This window comes from Vombatus ursinus, unplaced genomic scaffold (assembly GCF_900497805.2).
Source record: "Vombatus ursinus unplaced genomic scaffold, bare-nosed wombat genome assembly UNPS02014772.1, whole genome shotgun sequence".
In the NCBI taxonomy this organism is placed as follows: domain Eukaryota; kingdom Metazoa; phylum Chordata; class Mammalia; order Diprotodontia; family Vombatidae; genus Vombatus; species Vombatus ursinus.
This window is the reverse complement of record NW_020954550.1, coordinates 14,610,721-14,634,555: the sequence shown is the minus strand read 5'-3', so window position 1 is coordinate 14,634,555 and position 23,835 is coordinate 14,610,721. Positions and strand designations below refer to the sequence as shown.

Sequence of the window (23,835 nt, the reverse complement as noted above, 5' to 3'; positions counted from 1 at the left end):
TGTAATAATAATCAGACATTTTCAAAACTTAGAATTGATTACCTAGGATTGTTATAGGATCTGAAAGCTTACTGAGAGACTATGCAGTGGTTTGTGTTTTTCCTTTTGTTTACCACATTGGAAATTGAATTTCCTGTCTTTTAAGAATACCAACGGAAGCTGTTATCTACTGAGTAGGAACCTGGCAGAGTCGTACAATGGCAGAAATGTTTAGGAAGTCATGGTACAGATGTCAGAATAATTTATTGGGAATGACAGACTGATTAGATTTGTTTAGTAGTTAGTGTTTCAAATTCTTTAGAAAATTATGAGCCTATTACCTTATTTTTAAAGGATATTATATAAACTAGCAAGCAAAAAAAAAAACCTAGCATTTTTTTCTTGGAGTTGAATTTTATTTTGATTGTTTCCAATGACCTTAATTACCTAGTCTTACAGTTTTTTCCAAAGGTGACAATGCAATAAATAACTAATTACATTTTTTGCCTCTTAAAATTAAATGAAACAAAAAACTTGGGCAAATAAAGAAATGACATAGTTTTGAATGCGTGGGTTCCAGGTGTTTAAGTTGTTTTTTTAAGTTTAGAAATTGACCTACAGATCTTTTTATTATAAGCACCTGAAAGTAAATTAGTTTTCTATTGAGCAAAAATATTCTAAAAGTAAGAGTAACTTATATTGCATCTTTAAAATAAGCTCTTTGAGGTATGCCATTATTAGCAGTTTGTACCATACTTTGTTGCACAAATGAGTTTGTATGTTTTATTGTAATAGAGATTTGTCAATCTTGAGTGACTCCTGAGAATCTTGTAGATTTGTTTAAGTACCAACCTCCTTCCCCCATCCTTATTATTTCTTTGTGATACTAGAACAATTCTCAAGTGCTTTCCTCAAAACCTACTTTATTATTTTTTTAATCAGTTTTGGTTATGGCGTGAAAGTTGTAGCAAAAACTATTCTTACATTGAATTTCACATGTTCATTTTATTTAGATGTGGCATCTAATATCAATTCCACAGACATTTATTAGGTTCCTGCTCTGTTATCATAGGTAACTGAAATGTAAAGAAAAAATGAAGCAGAGTTTACCGTAAGGAACTAACATGATATTAGCTGTAGTGTGGGGATGGGGAGAGGGATGATGAAGATGATGATGATAATGATAACTAACATTTATATGGTGCCTGCTGTGTGCCAGGCACTGTGCTAAATGTGTGACAAATATCTCATTTGATCCTCACAACAACTTTGGGAAGCAAATGCTGTTATTATCCCCTTTTTACAGATGAGGAAACTGAGGCAAAAATTGATTAAATGACTTGTGCAGGGGCACACAACTAGTAAGTATTTGAGGCAGGATTTGAATTCAGGTCTTCCTCAATCTGGACTCAGTGCTCTATTCATTGTGCCACATAGCTGGTAAGTAAATAAAAAGTAGTTTGAAGATGGAAAGTGCATTGACAACTGGTGAGGGTGATCAAAGAGAGCCTCATGAAGGAGGAGACATCCAAACTGAATCTAGAAGAAAGATAAAAGTTTTGAGAATCAGAAATAAGGAGGATGAATACATTCCAGGCAGGGTAGGTGGTTCACAGAAATACAGAAATATATGGAGACAAGAAGTTGGGGAACAACTAGTAGTCTATTTTGACTAAAATAACACAGAATGTGATGTGGGGAGTAATACGAAATAAAGCTGAAAGAAAGGTAGGTAGGAGAAAAATGATGTAGGACTGTAAATACCAGGCTGAGGAATTTTATCCCAAAGATAATAGGAAAACATTGAAGGTTTCCTAGCAAAGAAGCAACATGGTGCACGTTGTACCTTAAGATTTCTTAGCGGCTTTGTAGAGTGTGGACTCAAGAGGTGAGAAACCTAAAACAGGTCCATCAAGAGGCTATTAAACTATTCCAAGTGAAAGTTGCTCCAAGTCCCTGTGCCAGGGTGATGACCATGTGAATGTTAGGAAAAGAATGGTTACAAGAGATATTTTGGAGGCATAACAGACAACACTTCACAGCTGATTGGATTTAGAGGTGAGATGGAGGACAATGGAGAATCAAGGATGACTGAAGTTTTGAATTGGGGTGATTGGGAGGGTTTTTGTTGAGTGTTCCTAATAACCGAGTTTGGAGAAGTGTCAAGTTTAGATTTAGAGCATAGAATTTGAACTGCTAATGGAAGGGTACCACAGGCGTTTGGTGATGCAGGACCAGAGTTCTGGAGATAACTTAGTGTAAGCATGTAGATTTGGGAGTCATCTGTGCTAAATGTCGTGGGATGGGATGAAAGTGTGGAGGGATAAGAAAGCCCAATCCAGAGCTTTGCTTGGAGGGGCAAGGAGCAGGGTTGTGGGTGGAGGAAGAGAGGTGGGATATGGAGATAAAACACTCATAATTATTAAGTGGGAGATGGATAATGAACCAGCACAGGAAACTGAGAAGTAGTAATCAGGCAGATAGGAGGAAAACTGGGAGACAGTATCATAAAAACTGAAGGAGAGGAGAAAAAATCCAAGAGAAAAGAAGGGTCGAAACTGCTGAGACATTGGTAATCTATCAATTACTGTATTGATTGGATATGCTTGTAGATAGAATTAAAGTCATGGGAATTGAGTTTGACAGGGGGTTAACAGCTCGATAATTATTGAAGCCCTCAAGTATGAGGACAAGGTTTAATGGGAAAAGGAAGACTGTGAACAGAGCACTGAACTAAGGAAGGTATCTAGAGTCAGTAGGTGATGTCAAGGATCTCATAGGATGATACAAAGAAATCTGATGAAGTTTAAAGGATGAGAGAGGCCACTTAGCAGCAGATAGGCTGGATCTGGAAAAGTATTAATAGAGAACAAAGAGTAAACTGACCTGGTGGGCTTTCTGTGGGTTTCTCAGGGTTTGCTCATTTCAATATAAATGAACTATGTATTTTTTTTCAAAGAAAAGATTTGTCTCAAAGTAGCAATAGAAACAAGGAACAGTTTTTTTTTTTCATTTTAAGCAGAAGACCCCCAATTTCATGATGCATCATTGAGTTTTCACCTATATATTTAAATAGTATTTTTAATAAATTTGAATGAACAGCACAATTTCTGAAATAAGTTCTATAATCAGCTACGTTCAGATGTGTGAAAAAAGAGAGACTGTAGTTTGTGTTTTAAATATTTTGATTTTCCAGCAGGACAGTATTTTGGGATCTGATATCTCCTTGCTAGCCAAATGTAATTTGATATTTGACTCAGTTTTGGGTTTTTCCCCTTTTTCCTTTTCACTTTTAGAAAATCTCCATATTTGTCCATACCAGAGGAACAAAGTGTCATTGTGGTTTAGAGCTTAATTTTTAATATTGCTACAGTCAAGTAACAGAGAATGAGATGATTTTTACTCTTCTTGCTTGAAGGCATTTTAACAATAAGTTTTGACTTTTAAAATTTTACATAATATTCGTTCATTCTTTCATTCTTGTGTGAGAGAAAAGTTTATATGGTGATTGGGAAAGGACTAATACTTTAAAATTGATTATATATTATCTTACTAGTTCACCATAATATGATTACCCATTATAATAACAGAACAAAATAGTAATTCCAAAGGGGAAAATACAATTTCCTTTCTTGCTAATTTGAGCAATGGTAATTAAAATACTTGAAATTTTGATCATATGCTTATACATTGTATCATGAAGATGGAATAGAAATTTTTTTTTATTTCTAGACATGTTGATATGCATTTTGGAGAACTTTGAGCAGTTTTGGTTTTTTTTTTGGTCCTCCAAATGATTTTTAATGTATTGAGATGATTTCTCTAACTCCTATAAATATCTAGAATATAGCTGACTGGACTGTAGCTAAGACCGAGAAAAGTTAAATAAAATGGTTCTTGGCACAGCCAAAATGGATATTCACAACATGAAGTTCACAATAGTGAGAAGCAATAAACTTATATTAAGGGGAGAGACAGAAAAGCTATAAAGAGTAGATCCCAGAATTTTAAAAGCATAATATCATAGAGCCATTTAGGGAACAAAGTGCCCACACACCACAGTAACCCCCTTGCGGACTTCACTATAGTATACCACAGCAAAATATTTAGTTTTGACAAACTTGTATCATCATTAAAGGTTCCATTGCTGTAGTTCTATAGTACTTTAAAAAAATCCTTGAGTCTATAAATATGATTATCTCAGAGTAATTGAAGATTGCAACTGGAAAACATTTTCCTCTCTCTTTTTTTGGTGAGGCAATATTGGGGTTAAGTGACTTGCTCAAGGTCACCCAGCTAGTATGTGTCAAGTGTTTGGTCTGAGGATGGATTTGAACTCGGGTCCTCCTGACTTCAGGGCCCGTGCTCTATCCACTGTGCCACCTAGCTGCCCCGAAAACAGTTTCCATACATGCTGCTTAATGAGTTGTTGTGGACCCTCCCCCTCCCAAAAAGATACCATCACTTGGTATCTAATGTTATGGTCACAACCCTCTATAAATCTGACTCTGGTCCCGTGCTTTAAGATTTTCCAACTTCATATAGTCTGCCAGAGGTTAAATTGTGCTGAGATAGTCTTTGAGAACTCAGAGTCACCTTAATGCCAATCTAAGGTATCAAAATAGGACTTCATTAGATGCGTTCAGTGGAATAGTTCTTTGTTTTGAGTGTATTTTGCTTTTAGAGGTAAGAACACATGCAATCCACTTTAGAAAGTTTTCTTTCTAAAAATTAAAAATATTTTAAAAAACATTTGATGCTTAAAGGCATATATATGTTACACATATTCATGAATGTTATTTTTTGCATTTAAAGGCGCAATGCTCAACTTTTTGGGAAATCTAGAATTAGGGTTCAAGGCAGTTTAGTTACATGGATCCCAGTTTAATCTTGAACAGTATGGTATGGCAGAAAAGTCCCAAGTTTTGATGTCACAGGACGTGGATTCAATTTACAGGTGTACTGCTTGCTACCTCTGTGGCCTTAGGCAAGTTATATCCCCTTTGCAGGCTTCAATTTTCTAAGCTATGAAACAAGGGGATTAAAATAGATGATCGTTAATGCCCCTTCCATCTCTAAATCCTGTGATCCTAACATAATGTTGTTTATTCCTCCTCTAAGGCATAGTAAACTTTCCTTTCTAGTTTTCTAAATCACAAATGATTTACGTTATCACGAACATTGTTATAAAAGGGAATAAAACTTCATGTGATTAGCCTACATAAGGAGAAGTTACCTTGTGAAAGGCTAGAAATAAGGACATTTATTCTAATTTGTCTCTATCCTTTTAATGCTTCATCCTGACATGGAAGGGATCCAGTAAGGTAATTCACAAGTAGACTGATGTGGGTTTCCACAGTTTTCCATGAAAGATTTTAAAACTACAACCTTTTTGTAGTTTTGTAGACTCTTTATTAAGTAGAACAGTAAGATATTTGATCTGTTGATCTATTTAGCAAAATGCTAAATTAGTGCAGGTACAAGTTGCTGAAGAATATAGCCTGGATGGGGGGGAGGATTTCTGGGAAATAAAAAAATTTGTCTTATCCTTTTGGCAAAAAGAACTTAATTTGAAAAGATTCTGTGTATAAAGGTGGAGCCATGATGGCGAAACAAAGAATGGAAGTAGAGGGTTTGACAGAGCATGACAGACTATATAAAAGGAATAATAATTCTGTTGTGAATTGATTCTATTTAGCTGCCATCATCTAGTTGCCACAAACTTTTGTTCCCTCTCTTTGTACCTACCACTTCTCATATCCTCCTTGAATCTCTTTAGTCCGGGGTTGCTGAAAATAAGACATTTATTTATATAACACTTCGAAAGTTAAAAAAAAGTTTTATGAATATTATCTCACCTGACCTCAAAACAGCCATGGGAGGTAGGTGCTGTTTTTATCCTAATTTTACAGATGAGGAAACTGAGGCAGACAGGTGCAGTGACTTGCCCAGGATCACACAGCTAATAAATCTGTGAGGAAGACCTTGAGCTCAGTACTTCTGACTGCAGGCCCAGCACTCACTGTGCCACCTAGCTTCCTCTCCTCTCTCAGAACTGTCTTTTTGAATGACGTTTCTTTCCAATAACCTCTCCAACATTTGTTTTTATTTTAAAGAGAAGAGATACATTCCTTTCTTTCCAAAATAGTCATGTGTTTTAGCCTTCTTGTGCTGAGTTAGAGAAAGAAGGAATATGCCAGAGAACCAACTTAAAGAGGAATGAATTTGGTCTTAAATTTAAATTTGGTTGCCTGTTATAGCTGTTTTCCGCAATCTCAAAAATTTCCAAATGTGAAAAACTAAATTTCCTAGTGTACTGTTTTATTATCCTTTGTTCATTTGTTTCAGTTGTGTTTGACTCTTTGTGACCTCATTTAGGGTTTTCTTAGCAAAGATACTAGAGTGGTTTGCCATTTTATAGATGAGTAAATGGGGTTAAGTGACTTGCCCAGGGTCACATGGCTAGTAAGTGTCTGAGGCCAGATTTAAACTCAGGAAGATGTATCTTCTTGACTCCAGGCCTTGGCAGTCTATCCACTGCGCCAGGCCTTGGCAGTCTATCCACTGCGCCACCCTAGAAGTGTATCTGTGCATCCTCTCCTCCCGCCCCTTCTCTCTCTCTCTCTCTCTCTCTCTCTCTCTCTCTCTTCCCCTCCCTCCCTCCCTCTTCTTTTTTTCCATCTCCTCTACCTTGTCTGCAGAGGGGGCTTCTATCTTTTCACTGGCAACATGCCTACATAGCCTCAGACTCCCCATGAAGCCTAAAACAATCAAAAAGAAAACCGAAAAGTTCAACTAAAACCAGATAGGTGTGTTAAGATCAAAACTGGTGCAAACCAAGAGACATAATGCAATGCAAAGACAATTCCATGCCCAGTATTGATTATGGAAGCCAAAAGAAGACAGAACACATGGGTTCAGAATGGATTCAGAAAATTTTGGGTATACGTTGTTAAAGAGCTTCAAGTGCCCTTCATGTGCAACAAATCTTAGTATGTGATAGTTGCTTAGAATGTGTCCTCCAAGAAACATGAAGTCATTGTAGAGAGAATACCAGTCTAGGTGCTGGACTGGGACCAAAGAAAATAAGTATCTGTTTTGCACATTTTTATGTTAAACCTTAAACTACAAAAATAAGTGTGTATGACATATCCTTCTATGTGGCTGTCTAAACAGCACAACTTTAAAACTCTGATAGATTGATCTACATGTAAACTAACTGTTGATTTTAAGTTTACAGTGAAATAGACCTATGTTCTCATACATATGCTTAATTAATCACATAACACCAACAAACATTTAAAAAAATACACATACACTAAATACAAAAAAAGAACTGTAACCAGTAAGTTCCTCCCTATCTTCCCCAATCTCTGGGCAAAAATCTGTGTTTTCACGATGCACTTTAAGAGTGAGATGAAGTTAACAGGGATAGCTCCTTCTACCGATTTATATATTGATTGATAAAGAATTCTCAACATGCTGGCAGTAAATGTCTTGTAGGTGCTTTTACCTATCCAGTTAGAATGATTGAATTTTAGATCTTGAGAAATCTTAGAGATCATCTTTCTAAACATACTCATTTTGCAAGTGAGGAAATGGAGGCATAGTGAAATTAACTAACTTTTCCAAGGTCGTGAAGTTGGTGACAGAACCGGAGTTATAATGATTTTCTCTTCAATCCCAAGCAAGTTTGTTTTTCTTCTGTATTATGCTTTCTCTGCTGATTCTTTTAACTTCCCTATATGTTTAAATCAATGACCTCATATAGTGATAATTGCTATAATTGTCAGCTTTTTCCAGCTTATACAACTGGCTTATCAGATGCCTCTTTGAATGGGCTGCAGTCAGAGCTGTGGGATATTGAGTATCTTGTTCCTAAGTCCTCATTTTAAGAAGCTTGGGCTTTAGATTCTAAAGTTTAAAAACTTAAGATGCTTCATCATTTACAAATAAATACATTTTAAAAATGAAGTGGGGAGAGAAGCAAAATTATGATTAGAAGACAGGACTTTGCCATGATCTTTGTTTTAATTCTGACCACAACTTTTATACAGTGTCATTAAGGTCATTCAGTCTTTGTTTTCTCATCTAGAATGAAAGGCAGTTAATGTCCACCTAAGTTAATCAGCTAGGCACTTTAAGTCTTTAGAAAGAAATAAAGTTTTTATTGTTAGTAAGCATAGTGTTTTGAATACTAAAGTAGTTTTGAAAAAGTAGGACTTTTTTTAAAGATGCAATTTGGAACACAAGTAAATTTGTTTAGTCATTTTCCTGAACAGTTAATCAGCAGTATCTTTCTCTTTCTCATCTTGCTCATTTTCTTCTTCTTTCTAATCCCTAGTCCAAAGGTCACTTGAAGCAGTTAGTATATGTAACACTGAAACACCAGGGTAGGAAGGTCTCACTGTATGTATGGTGTCTGCTGTATCAACCCCGAACCATGAGAGCCATCATCTACTTCCACAGTTAGTTATTCTTTTTCAGGGATGGTAGGTAAGTGAGTTCAGCTGGAGCAGAATCCAGCTTCTGAATATTTGTGGATAAAATCATGGAATAGAAGGGACCTTAGCTGTCTTGAAAACTTAATTACCCAGAAGAGTTGATTCCCCAAATGTTCCATATGGGAAAAGGTTTTTGCTGTTCTTTAAATTCTCTTTGCTAATTATTTTAGGTTTTGATGAATGGTTTCTTAAGCTGACATTTCTGTATTAATACATCTTTTTTAAACTGGGAAGAATTACTGAAAAGGCAACCCTGAAATGCTTCTTCTGTTTCTAAGTGAAGACATGGAAAATTTGTAGGAAAGGATGCTACCTACTCATCTAGATACTAACAGTCAGTGAAAATGTCAGTATCTTAGAATCAAAGTGTGAGTGAGTGTTCTTTGATCTTCAAGTAGTACAGACTTTATTCTAACTGTCTGGCCCTAAATTGCTGTAAATGAAGATTCACAACAGCTCTTTCTTCCACAGCAAGACACTGAGTCTATTTACTTCTACCATAAACTTTCAGTTAATTTTGAGAGCTTTGATGTGTTCAAATAGTTGAAACTCTACTGTTTGGGGGGGAAAAAGTATATTGTTAGGGAAGAGAAAGGTAGGGGCAAAGAAGATCAGTCCATAGTTCAGAAGAAAGAGCTTCAAAGGACAGGAGAGCACAATACTTAACCAATTTTATTAAGAGCATCCAGCAGTCACTTTGGAGCACAATTCTTATCTCTGTTTTTAGGCTTAAACCAAATCAATTTTTAAGATTGTAGTACTTGAAATAGAGAAATGAGAAAAGTAAATTTATTTCACAAATTTGAAAGTATGTGGTATGAATTCATTAGAATATTAATAACCCCAAAATCTTTGTCTTGTTCATGGCTATCAAAAAATTAGTTGCCTTTTCTACCTTTTCTGTTACAGGGCTATGAAATGGATCGCTTCTCCTCCACCAGTTTTAAATGTATGACAAATCATCATTCACCTTTTCCTTTACATAATTGCAGAAGTTGCTTTTTAAATGCCTTTAGATGAACTGCCCATGTACTTCCAAAAGACCTGGTTGTAGAGTAAATGGAGTGTTAATTCAGCCATTTCATTAAGAAAATTCCAAATGTTATGCTGTTAATATGTGGACACTCTTTGTGAACATAATTGAATGTGGGCATTGTATGGGCCTTTCAGGCTAGGCAAACCTGGATGTATTCTGTATCGTTGAAGGGAACATCCAGACTGATTTGATCACAAATCCACTTGAGCAATACCATTCTAGTACAAGAAACATTTTGCCCTTGATTTAGGGTTGGGGACGGGGATTTGGCAGTAACAAAAATGGAAATTGATAATGGTAGTCCATATACTTTAAGTCCATTTATTATAAACATAAATAAAAATTTATTATGGTGGTATTCCTAAAGTCACTAGAAACCTCATCAAATAGTGTCAGGTATTTAAAAGAAGTTGTTTAAGCTTAACCTAAGTAGAAATGGCAAGCATAATATCACTGTACTGTCATTTTTGTTACACTAATAGATTTTAAGAGCTGGGATGGGATAATGGTTAGGGTGTTGGTTTAGGTGAGTCAGGAGTCTTAAAGAAAAACTTGACTAATACAGTGAATTTTCAGTTTGAAGTATATTTGTTAGAGAGGAAGTATGGAATAGTAGAGAGCCAGCATCAGGATCCGAATGCTTTGGGTTCATGTTCCACCTGCCTTTGAAACATGCCAGTTGTGTGACCCTGGCCAAATCACTTAACCCCTCAGTGACACGGGCAACTCTTAACTTAATTGCAGGACAGATGCTGATATGAATTGGTAGAAAGAGTTTCCTCAGTGGGAGTTCCCTATATGAATGAAATCACAGGTTCAACCCTCACCACCCCTTTCTAAAGTCCCCCATAGATTTAAATCACTTTGCAAGCTTTTAATGCTGAATACAAAGCCTGTAACTACTCTGGGACTTTATCAGGGCTTGGAGAGTGATCTCAGGTCCTTCAAGGCTGTGCTAGCAGAGCAGGTTAGACTTGTGTGCATTAGAATGCGGATCAGGCTGAGTTTGAAGAGTTTTATTCTGATAGGGTTGACTACCAGATAGTTTTGTTTGTTTGTTTGGCCATTACAACCCTTAAAACTATCTACTAAGACATGGAAGAACTCGAACCTGGAAACTGGAGAGTATATTCACATGAAGGAAATGTCAGATCCTGAAATGTTGAAGCAAGAGGCCAGCTAATGAGTAAATTGTCTTAGATGTATCTTAGAGGACGTAGCTTGTTTTGAGCAAGAAAGCTAGAAAAAGTATGTAAGTCGAGTTTTACAAATTAAATAATTTCAAATGTGAAGAATGCTCAGTGTTTAAAAAAACTTGTGAATCTCTTTAGAGAAAATAATCATTTTGTGAAGATAATCAACTTAAATTGTTATTATATAGATTGTTTTATGTGGAATTTGCTTTTAAAAGAGCTATATTAAAACTGGTAAAAGGAACTAATCATTCTCTGATATAATATCATTGTAAAATTTTATTTTATTTGTGTAGCACCTAGTACCCAACTTCATTGCCCCACTCCTTTATAGAATATACAGTAAAGCATTTTGCATAAACTGAATTATGTATTCTTGCAGTCGTGTGTTCTTAGTTAGAACTTAAAGACCATACTCACCTGATTTTCAGGGATCTCTACAATTCAACTCCAGTCATCTATCCTAATATGTGAAGTTTCATCTTCAACTTTGGCATGTGGTTACTTCTGTACATGTCATAGTTTCTTATTAGGCTATAAACTCCTTGATGGCCAAAGCTATTACTTCTTTAGATCTATGCCTACAGTGTGTGTCACACGTATTGACATTTATTATATGTTAAATAGATATGGTATTTTTTTGTGCTAGAAAGAGGGTTAATATTTACAAGATCAAGATCACCCTCCTCTTCCATCTGCTGTGTAAAAACATTCCTATATACAGTTTCAGCCAAGTTGTTGTTGGCATCTAGCACAATGCCTTGAACTTCGTACATGTATAACAGATTTTGGTGTCTTTATTTGGTTAAACTGAATATTAATTGATATTTAGGACAGATATTGAACATACATTTTCAAGCTTAATCGTTGTGGTCCTGCTTCTTTGTAAAACTTGTAAGCTAGAATAGTTTGTATATTTGTTCTTTTGTCAGTGTTGTCTAGTGAGAGCATAACTATAATGGGCCAGAGACCCAAGAGTTTACTTATTTGTGATTTATAAAATGTTAATTTGTTACTATGCGCGGACAATTGCCGAGGGAGAAAAAAAGTTCCACTATTTCAAGTGTTTTTGGATCAGATCGTGAACTCATCAATCAGGAACCACTATGATACTTTAATCAATTAGAGATATACTATCAAAATTACTGAATGTGTTATTATTTGAGTATCTAAATACTATGGAGAAAATGAGTGAAGATGTTATAATAGTATTAATTCTGTGAGGGCCTTGTAATAGCATTTATATTACACTAAGATTTGCAAGGAGCTTTACAAATCTTATCTGATTTTATACTCAAAACTTCTGTTATTATCTCTATTATACACATAAGGAAACTGAGGCAGACAAAGCTTAAATGACTCATCCAGGGACATGTAGCTATAGTAAGTGTTTGAAGCTGGGTTTGAGCTCATATTTTCCTGTCTCCAAGTCCAGCGCTCCTTCCACAGTCCCACCTAGTTTCCTTGTATTGCCTATAACCAGTCTTTTGACTTATTTCTTCCTGCTTTCTGTTTTTGCCAGTTATTTTTGTATATATAAGTAGGTTATTATGTTTCCTTCTGAGTTATTCTTCCAGTACTCTTAGTTCTTTTCCAATTCTTTCTTCTGGAGTTCTCATTTCCTTTGTATTTTCACTTAAAAGAAATATCCTTGCTTCATTTCTTGGAGGAATTCTAATTGACCTTGTAACCATGCTTTTCTTTTCTTGTAGTTGTTTTTAAGTTAATCTCTTCTTCTGGGCTTTTATCTTGGTTGTTCCAAGCTCCATATAGCCTTCCCCCTTTTTTTTTCTACTCATTTGTCCCACCGTACTTACTGAATTGGGTCTTTGCATTATGACCATACTTTGCACATTTCGGATGTTGCAGCCTTGTGTGGCCCTGATGTGTATCATCTGAGGTCCTGCCACTGTTTTTACCAGTTATCATGTGCTGTATTTCTCAGGAATCTTGAGTGCTTCGGGCTGGGGAGCTGCAATCTTAGTGGGGTCCTAAATGGCACAGTCTTCTAGGCTGTAGTCTGATTGCTGCCCTCCTAGTCTGAGTTTTGCAGGCTCTTCATCCAGCAACACAATTGCGGGCTTACCCCGTTTGGGGTTCCAGTAGACAGTTGTTGGACCCAGCTTCTGTCTGCTAGCTATAGGGAGTTCTGCAGGTTCAGAGTAACAAACCAAACAAACCCCCATCTGTTCCACAGTCTACAATCCCTGCTTTTGTTACTAAATTGTAGATAGCAGCTCTGTCTGTGGGCTGAATCCTTAGGCCTGCTCTGGGTTTAGAATGACCAAGTTGTAGGCCCACCCTGGGCTCGTTATGTGTTGAATCCATGTTCTTGGGCTGGAAGATATGACTCACTGTGTTGTTTCCTTTGATTTTCCAATCACTGCTTATTCTGGTGCTCTTCCTCAGTTTTTATTAGTGTAGTTGTAGGAGAGAGCAGGTCTATACTGCTTCCTTTTTAAAACTCTACTGTCTTTTCTAGCTTTCTCATGTACATAGTTACTCCTTAAAGGCAGGGACTATGTTTTTGCCTTTCTTTGTTTAGCCCAGAATTTAGCACAGTATATGACATGTAGTAAGGGTCAATAAGTGCTTATTGACTGACTAGTAAAAATGAGAAATAGGCAAGGAATTTAAAAGAGCCTCTTGTAATTTCACTTCTTACTTTTACATGCTTTGTGGGGAAAGAACATCCAAGATGTAGGTCATCAAGGATAAAAAGACTCATGTAAGATTAACTTTAAATCTTGTTGGAAAAGCTAGGAGTTAGAAGTGGAGTTTGGTTAGATCACCTGTTCTGGGTGGCCACCGTTTTGTGAAAGATGCATGTCAGACTATGTAAATAATGGATTTGCTCATGTTAGAAAAATATGGAGTTGTATAAACTTGAATTTAAAGTAATGGGACAAATAATTTAAATCTTTAAGTTTGTTGCTCCTTTATAGAGTTAAGCATTATTTATCTTGTTTGTTTCTTTTCCCTACTGGCTATGTGCCAGGAATTTGGAGCTGGGCCAGAGAGGTCTCTAAAACATAGCAGTTAAAATAATTTTGAAAGTGTTTAAGTATATAGTTTTGGTGCCTATTCTGGAAAAATATTTGAAAAAATTGTGGATATTTATGGATTTGGGGCTGCATTCAGTCATGTGATCTTCTGAATCTAGTTCACTTCTATTTTGACTAGACATTTTAGTAGTATAGCCAATGAAGGACCCCTGGCTTATACCTAAAACAGTGAATTAGAATTCTACGTACATAAACAATTTTAAGCAGCCTACTGAGAGACTTAAGGGTCTAGGGACAGACTATGTTTCTTATTGCCAGATCAGCCTAGCTAAGTTTGGACAGATAAATCAACAGGTTGACAGAACTTTTTTGAGTTTATGGCAAAACTGAATTTTAGTTGGGTTGGAATATACATTCATGGAGGAATGAAATCACAGATCCCTGTAGTATTGAAGTATCTAATGATACAGACCTGGTAAATGAGATATCTCATCTAGACAAAGATATTTTCTCATTTCATTACTTTTAGTTGTGATTTCATTAAATGAATTGAAATACCCATACTTGAATATTTCATAGTTTAGTAATTTTATCATTTTGAGTATTCTTACCACCAAAATATATCCCGACTCCTTTATAACTTAGTAGGTGCTTTATAGAGTTACTATGGCCAAAACATTTATCACCTTGTAGCTAAATTTTAGCTTAAAATTGTATCAAGACTTTTAAGGTACCCAAGACCAGTCCTTTGTCTTTAAGTGTTTTTAAACCACTTCATTAATGATTAGTAAAATAGTTTATCTTAATAATAGAAATTAGAGCTAAGAAATTTAATTAGCCAATTCAGTTGTCTTCTTGCTCCCTTAGGATTTCACCCTAGAGAATTCTATAGAAGGAATAGCATGAAGTTTTGAAGAAGGCAGTTACTGAATTCTTTTCATTGCATGATTCTGGATGTATCTCATATCTGTTGGTCAGTAAACAAACATTTATTAAGTGTCTCCTATGTGCCAGGCCCTGTGTTAAATGATAAGGATAGGAAAAAAAACAAGGCAAAAATAGTCTTTGCTCTCACGAAGTTCAGAGTCTAATGAGGGCGACAACATGCAAACATCTATGTACAAACAAAATAAATACAGGAAAAACTGGAGACAGTTTTAGGAGAAAGGCCCTGAAGTTAAGAAGGACCAGGAAAGGCTTTTTGCAGAAGCTAGGGATTTAGCTGAGATTTGAAGGAAGGTAGCAAAGCCAGAAGGTTGACATGGGGAGAAAGAGAATTCCCAGCGTGGGAGAATAGCCAGTACAAATGCCCCGATGGGAGAGAGAGTATCCTGGCAGGAATTGCAAGGTGGCTAGAGTCATTTAATCACAGAGTATGTGGAAGGGAATAAAGTCTAAGAACACTAGAAAGACTGGAAAGGAGCAGGCTTTGAAGGGCTTTAAAAGCTAGATAGGATTTTGTATTTAATTCGGAAGGTTAATAGGGATCCATTGGAGTTGGTTGAATGAGGGAAAGGATGACTTGGTTCTCTCTACACTTTCTGAAGATCAGTTTGACAGCAGAGGGGAAGACGGACTGGACTGAGGAGAGAGACCCCAGGAGGCCATTGGAATAGTCCAGGTATGAGTTAATGAGAACCTGATTGGGGTGATAACTGCAGAGGCTGATCCAAAGATAGGTTGAAGTTTTCTCTCAATTCTGGCTTGGAAAAAACTTGAATGAAGACTATACTCCTAAGGTAGACATGATCATTATCTTTATTCATTGTGTCTAGAGAATTAATTGTATTTAGGGAAGTATCAGGTGAAAGATGGAATAGATTTAAACTGTTGCTACAGAGAACAGAACTAGAATCAATAGATTGAAGTTATAGAATGCAAATTTCAGCCTAATATGGGGCAGAATAATCTAACAATTAAAGCTAACAGTGGAATGGATTGCTCATCAAATAGTTGTGTTCAATTATTACTGGAAGTGTTTAGGCAGAGGCTGGATGACCAGCTGAGGGGACATTATAGAGCAATTCTCATATAGATAAATGGTTAGACTAGATAACATCTAAGTTCCCTTCCATTGCTATGATTCTACTTCTATGTAATTCTGATTACATGAATTTGAAAAGGTTTGCACCCCTAAGGTGTTTCAGTGAATGTGAGGAGGAGTTGAGGGGGGAAGAAATGAGCAAGTTACTAGATAGGAATATGTTGAATTTGTTTGTCTTTTAATTTGTAGAAGAGTGTAGGACTGCAGCTCCTGCAGTTCAGCTGGCGAATATTGTTCCAGGGCTAAACATTTAATAGGCATATATAATATAATATACTTACAACTAAAAGAAAAAGAGAGGCTATGTGTTGCTTTTTTCTTCTAATTCTATTTTGTCATTTATCAGATGTCAGTCAATAAGCATTAATTAGGTACCTTTTTTGTGCCAGGTACTATGCTAAGCACTTGGATTACAAAGAATGATAAAAGACAGTCCTTGCCCTTGAAGAACTCACAATCTGATTGGGGAGACAACAAGCTCATCAATACATACAAACAAGCTATAAACCTGATAAATAGGAAATAATTACGTAACAGGGAAGGCACTAGAATTAAGAAGTATTTGGAAAGGCTTCCTGCACAAGGTGGGATTTTAGTTGAGACGTGAAGGAAGCCAGGAAGCAGAGATAAGGAGGGGATAGGAAACAACCAGGAACTGCAAGGAGGCCAGTGTCACAAGATCTAAGAGTATGTGGGGGGAAGGAGAAAGGTGTAAGAACACTGGAAAGGTGGGGGCCTAGGTTATATAGGGCTTTGAATACCAAAAAGAGGATTTTGTATTTGAGCCTGCAGGCAATAAGAAACTGCTAGGGGAAGACATGGTCAGAATTGCACTTAAAAAAAAATCACTTTGGGGTTGAATAGAGGATAGACTGGAGTGGGGAGAGACTTGTGTTGGGCTGACCAATCAGCCGGCTATTGTAGTCTAGGCATGAGGTGATGAGGTCTTCCATTAGGGTGGTGGCAATATCAGGAGAAAGTGGGGCATATTTGAGAGCTGTTGCAAAGATTGAAATTGAAAGGCCTTGGCAAGAGATTGAATGGGGTTGGGGTGAAAGATGGTTAGGAGTTGAGGATAACACCCAGGTTGTGAGTCTGGGGGCTGGGGAGATGGTAGTGTACTCTACAGTAATAAGGAAAGTAGGATAGGGGAGAGGGGAAGGGTTAGGGCAAAAGATTGAGTTTAAGATGTCCACTGGACATCTATTTCAAGATATCTAAAAGGCAGTTGGAGATGCAAGTTTAGAGGTCAGCAGAGAGGTTAGGGCAGGATAGTTAAGATTTGAGAATCATCAGCACAGACATGGTAATTAAATTCATGGGAGCTAATGAGATCACCAAGTGAAACAGTATGGAAGGAGAAGAGAGCCCAGGACAGAGGAACCCTGTGAGATACTCATGGTTAGTGGACATCACCTAGATGAAAATCTGGCAAAGGAAGCTGAGAAGGAATGGTCAGATAGTTGGGAGAACCAGGAGAGAGTAGTGTCCCATAAACTCAGAGAGAGGAGAGTTTCAAGGAGAAGAAGGCAATAACTGTGACAAAGGCTACGGAGAGGTCAGAAATGAGGATTGAAAAAAAGATCAGATTTGGCATTTAGATCATCATTGATAACTTGTATTATGCATAGCCAAGAGGACAAGTTACAGTAAATGATGTTGATGTAATCCTGTTTTACTTTTTATAGTTATTGCAGTCTTAGGGTATTTTTACATTGCTGATTATAAAACTTATATAGATTTATATGTGATAAGATTAATATGGCAGGGTTAATATTTAATTTTATTAGCTTACTTTATTATAATTGAAAACTTTCATTTTAGGAAGTAAAATACATCAGAATTACAAAAGTAATGTTTGGTTGTACAATGATTTCTTAGAATTATGACACCACAAAAAAATACTGCATTTTCTTGTATAAGCTAAATTTTCTCCCTTTTCTTTTATATAGGTTTCCACTTGAGTGGCACAGTGACAGAACCTGCAATGCAATCGGAGCCAGAAACTGTTTGCAACGTAGCTATCAGCTTTGATCGTTGCAAGATTACCTCAGTGACCTGTAGCTGTGGAAACAAGGACATATTTTACTGTGCTCACGTTGTGGCACTTTCTTTATATCGCATCCGCAAGCCAGATCAGGTCAAACTGCATCTTCCCATTTCAGAGACTCTCTTTCAAATGAACAGAGACCAACTACAAAAATTTGTACAGTATTTGATCACAGTGCACCACACAGAGGTTTTGCCAACTGCTCAAAAATTAGCAGATGAAATTCTTTCCCAGAATTCAGAAATCAACCAGGTCCATGGTAAGTAGGGCTTTTGTTCCATAATGGTTTTTTTTTTCCTTTGTCATTTAATAATCTTTTTTTTATTTGCCTTATAACTCACTAGAAACATGAATTAAGTTAGATGTTATTCCTAGACAATTGGAGTTATAGATCTGTTTGTTAATATTTTCAACCATATTGTGGTTGTGGCACAATGAAGCACTCCACCAGATATTCTTCCTATATATTCTTGAATATGTGATCTTAGAGATCTTTTTTCCCCTCCAAATGTCCTTATCACCTTTGTTCTGTTAAACAACTTGGTAGATTATTTAATTCTTCCATGTTATGAACTGTTACTAGAATCCGTGGATTTTGTACAGCCTGACATTATGATCTGATTCCTTTCCCCAAGTAAGAGCAATGCTTTAGAAGAATTTTTAGTGGATTGGGGGAGAATAATGACAACTGGTACCTGTCTTCAGAAATTGTTGTGAGGAAAGCTCTTTGTAAACCTCAAAGTATCAAAGTATAATATAAATATGATTATTGTCATTAGGTATAAGGATCACTCTTTAAAATGTAGACTATGTAGTTATGCCTCACTCAAAGAATTGATATGAGGGGCCGCTAGATGGCGCAGTAAGTAGAGCTCTGGCCTTGGAGTCAGGAGGACCTGAGTTCAAATTCAGTCTGAGACCCTTAACACTTACTAACTGTGTGACCCTGGGCAAGTTACTTAACCCCAATTGCCTCACTAAAAAAAAAAGAAAAGTAAAGAAAAAAAAGAATTGATATAAAAACTATAGCAGATAATTTTACCTTCCAGAAAAATTCCTAACAAGTTTTACTTGTGGATGTGAAATATTTTCTTCACAAGAAATTGCTGTGTGATTTTCAGAAACACTTTTAGAGTAAATTGAGGTAGTGAAGTACACTTATATCAGCAGTGCAATTATATAGGACTATACAAACACATGTATACACATGTATACTTTTCAGTAAGATACACAATTTTTTTTCTTTAAAATCACAGACGTGATTGCATTTCAACAGACATTTAATCTTCAGAAGACAGTGACATGTTCTAAATCTAAGTAGTCTGTGATGCTTTTGAAGTGCATTATCAAAGCAGAACCTGACTAACCCTATTTAGGCTCGTACCCTCTCTTACTTGTCATCAGATAATGTCTACTTTTATAAAGTGGTTATTAAAATAAAGTAATAAAGCAAAATAGGGACCTAGTGAGATTAATACCTAACATGTTAAAATGTGTTTATGATTCTTGTTTGTCGTTTGTTTTGCCAGCATTCAAGAATAGCGATGACAAATAGTATTGCTATGCAGGTACCTCAAAAAGAGATGGCAAAAGCAATTTAGTGCATTTTTGAGAACAATTCTGGGACATCCCTCGTTATGTAGCTCAAATATCATTCCCCTTTGAAACTTCAGGCTAGCTAAGAGTTTGCCTCCAGAAGTAAAGTTTTCAGTGCTCAATTTTATCTCTCTTTCCTACTAAATAGCTATGTGATCCCCTTCTGGGCCTTAGTTTCTCAACCTGTAAAATGAGTTGGATTCGATATTCTCTAAGGTCACTTCCAGATTCAAGATTCTGCATCTGTTTTGTTACCTGCCAATTACATTTTTTTTAATGGTGGTGGTGGTGGCAGGAAAAAACAGAATAGTTCATTTGTTGTCTTTTATGCATTCATCTTTATATCCAAATAATCTAATGCAGTAGTGTTATATCTGAGTGTGCATAATATAATGATGACAGTAATAAAAGGATATAGTCAATTGAAAAATCTAAAATGTGTAAGTTGAATATAAAAGAATACTAATGCTGTAGAGGAATACTAAGATATCTGAATGTTGTGTTTAGAAGAACCACATCCATAATGTCTGTGCTTTTTCTAGATTTTTCTAAAAAAGTCTATGTTGTAAGCTCTTAAAGTCTCTCTTTTTTTTTTTTAAATGGCTTAATTTATTTTCCATGATGAAGAGTAGGGCTAAAACAGCAAGGTAAATTAATATTTGAAATTTATCTGATAAATATTACTGCCTTTCTTGTAATTTCTAAAATTAATGGTGGGGGTGGAAAGAAGGGGAAATATTCAAAGTAATGGCGTGGACAATTAGATGTAGAAATTTACCTCTTACCCCAAGTCACTTTTACATGAGAACAGTTGGGTTAGAACAGTGACCATTAAACAGTTTATCCAGTCAGTTCTGTCTTTTGAAAGTATGTGGCCAAATTAATTAGTAGCCTGAAAAATATAGGCTGGAGTAGTTTTCTTAGTTCTTTCTGTTTTCGGAATTGCAAGATGGTAGGAAAAGGGAATGTGGGAAACAAGATTAACTTTAAGTGTTGCAATAGGAAATTTGTTGCCTGAAGGCTCTATGTTGTTAATAGCTTAGTAGGAAGGGAGATAACAAGAACCTAGACTGGCTCTCCAAACATACATGCTATATAAAAATGCTTTGTACATCAGACATTATTGAAAATTTATTAATGAGAGTAAGTCATGAGTTCTTGTTTTTTTCTCTATACATCCTGTATGGATATTGCTAACTTTAACCATTTTTGCTCTTAAATTTATAAGTCCCCCCAAAAAGTTTTCCATATAAGAGTTAGTTAAGGTTGACTCTTCTTAGGACAGTTATTAACCTGTTTTGTTTGTGTGACTGGAGAAAGGAGTATTTTTTCTTTAAAGATGCCTGGTTTCTAATAAAAATGAAATAACTATTAAATTGTTTCCTCCAGCTAGATCTTTAGTACATAAAACTTAATCATTATCAGATTTCAGAGCAATTCTTTATTGTACTCTTTTCTGGATGTATTTTCTTATGGGAACAGGCAGAAATCAAATATGTTTTGGGGAAGAATTGGGTACACTTTTATGTATTAAACTTTCATCCTTTTCGCGTTGTTAGATATCCCATCACTGTGCCTTTACACTGTTTGTCACTTATATCTGGAATGCTGTCTCCTCACCTTGGCCTCCTAATTACCTCTTCCTTCAATTTTGGGCTCAGATCTCATATTCTGGAATGAGACTTTCCTAGGGTCCTCGGCTTTTCTCCCCAAGATATCTCCTTATTTGTTCTGTATATTAAATTTTTAATTGATATTTTTTAGGTTTTACATCACTTCAATTTCTCCCTGTATTCCTACCACGTCCAAGAGAACTACCTCATAAAACAGAGTTTTCTACTCAGTATATGTCTTGTATGTACCGAATTATTTAAATGTCAGCTCTCCCATTAGCTTGTGAACTCCTAGGGGAATGTTTTTGCCTTTCTTATCCTAAATTATTACTACAGAGCGTAGTATATACTAAGTGCTTCATAAATACTTTCTGATTAATTGATTTAAGTAGGGTTGGATTTTGAATAATACGTTTAATGTGAACATATAGGATAAATGTCTTAATTGAACTATTTATAAAATTTTATTTACATTTATTATGTATAAATATTATATAAATATAACTATTACATATTTTCTGAAACAGTCCATCATTTCCTATGGCACAATAATGTTCCATTGCATTTATGATACCATAATTTATTCAGTCATCCCCCATTTGATGGTCATTGCCTTGGTTTCTAGTTCTTTGCAGCCCCAAAAAGAGAAGCTTTAAATCTTCTTGTACAAGATGACAGAGCTTTTTCTCTTTCTTTGATTTCTTTGAGGTATGAGAATAATATTGGTATTGTTGAGTCAAAGGTATGCACAGCTTAGTAACTTTCTGCTTTCCAGAATGTCTGCACCAATTCAAAGCTCCATATTTTTTGTCCATTTGGAAATTGGAGAATGGCTATTATTCTTATAAATTTGAATCAGTTCCTTAAATATCTTAGAAATGAGACATCTATCAGAAAAACTTCTTGCAAAGATTTTTCCAAGGTAATGGTATCCTTTTTAATCACAGTGGCATTGATTTTGTTTGTGCAAAAACTTTTAAATTGTATGTAATCAAATTTGTCTTATTTTATCTTCTGTGATACGTTCCATCCTTTATCTGTTCATGAATTCTGCCCCTATCAGATCCACAAATGATAATTATGATAGCTAACTTTGTATGGCATTTTATGGTTTGCAAAGTGTTTTACATATCTCATTTTATCCACACCAACAACACTGAAGTAGGTGCTCTTATTATCGTGATTTTACTGATGAGGAAACTAAGGCTATTAGAGAGATTAAGTGACTTGTGCAGTACTCACAGCTAGGTATTATCTAAGACAGGCTTCAAATCCAAGTCTTCTGGACTCCCAAGTCCAATAGTCTATCCACTACAACTCCTAGTTACCTCTAAATCTCTAGATCTGGAAGATGATTTCTTCCTTGTGCCTCCAGTTTCTTTATATTTGACCTTTTATTCAAAATGTTCAAAACTGAACTCACTATTTTTCTCCCCACATTTTCCCTCTTTCAAACTTCCTCAGCACTGTTGAGTGATCATCCTCCCAAATCACCCAGGTATGCACCCTAGGTATCATCCTCAACTGTTCACTCTCTCACCCCCACCCCCATATCTAGTCTTTTGGCAATTCCTGTTGGTTTTACATCCCTTCTTTGATACTACCACCACTCTGCTGTAGGCGCTCAACACCTCACATCTGGACTATTGCAATAGGCTTCTTGTTCATCTGTCTGCCTCAAGTATCTCCACATATCAGAGGGATCTTCCTAATGCACAGACCTGATTGACCATGTTACTGCCTTATTTAGTAAACTCCAGTGGCTCCCTAACACCCCAGGATCAACTATAATACAACAAATATAACAGCTTTGGTGGTCAGAGCTCTTTATAACCTACCCCTTTTTCTGCTTTTTCAGTCTTCTTAAACCTTAGTCACCTCCACGTACTCTGTGATCCAGTGACACTGGCCTCCTTGCTGTTTCTATGTTGATTATCTGCAGTTTATCCTATCTATACATATACACACACATACATATATTTGCACATATTTGTTTACATGTTCTTGCCTACATTAGACTGTAAGCTCCTTGAGAGCAGGGATTATTTTTTACCTTTTGTTATATCCTGAGCACTTAGGCACACTACCTGGTGCATTGTAGGCATTTAATAAACATTTGTTAACTATTAATATATTTATCCATTTGAAACTTATCTTAGTATGTGGTGTGAGTTGTTGGACTACATCTGATTCTTTTTTTTGTTTTGTTTTGTTTTGTTTTTTAGTGAGGCAATCGGGGTTAAGTGACTTGCCCAAGGTCACACAGCTAGTACGTGTCAAATGTTTGGTTTGAGATCGGATTTGAACTCAGGTCCTCCTGACTTCAGGACTGGTCCTCTATCCACTGTGCCACCTAGCTGCCCCTACATCTGATTCTTACCAGACTGGAAATCCTTTCTAGTTTTCCCAGCAGTTTTTGTTGAATAGTGTGTTCTTACCCCAAGAACCTGGGGTCTTTAGGTTTATTGAATACTAGGGTAGTAGGTTTGTTTGTTTCTATATGTTATATATCTAAATCTGTTCCACTGATTCTGCTTCTCTGTTTATGTAACCAGTACCAAAGATTTATTGATTACTATTCTATCATGGAGTTTGAAATCTTGTATTGCTAATCCTATTTCATTCCCATTTTTTTCATATTTCCCTTGAGATTTTTGACCTTTTGTTCCTTGAGATGAATTTCATTATCAGTTTTTTCCCTAGCTCTATAAGTAGTGATTTTGATGACTTGGTAGATGTGGCATTAAATAAGTAAATCAATTTTGATAGTATTGTCAAGTTTATTATATTGGCTCAACCTATTCATGAGCACTTA

At 36.0% G+C, this 23,835-nt stretch overlaps 1 protein-coding gene across 1 annotated transcript in view; it reads left to right on the top strand.

Annotated features, from left to right (window-relative positions):
• The window catches only part of ZSWIM6 (zinc finger SWIM-type containing 6), a 209,084-nt gene that overhangs the window by 120,358 nt on the left and 64,891 nt on the right, over positions 1-23,835 (top strand). Inside the window, exon 3 of the mRNA XM_027863642.1 lies at positions 17,714-18,070. Within this exon, the coding sequence (XP_027719443.1) occupies positions 17,714-18,070 (357 nt within the window). The remainder of the gene's footprint in view (positions 1-17,713; positions 18,071-23,835) is intronic.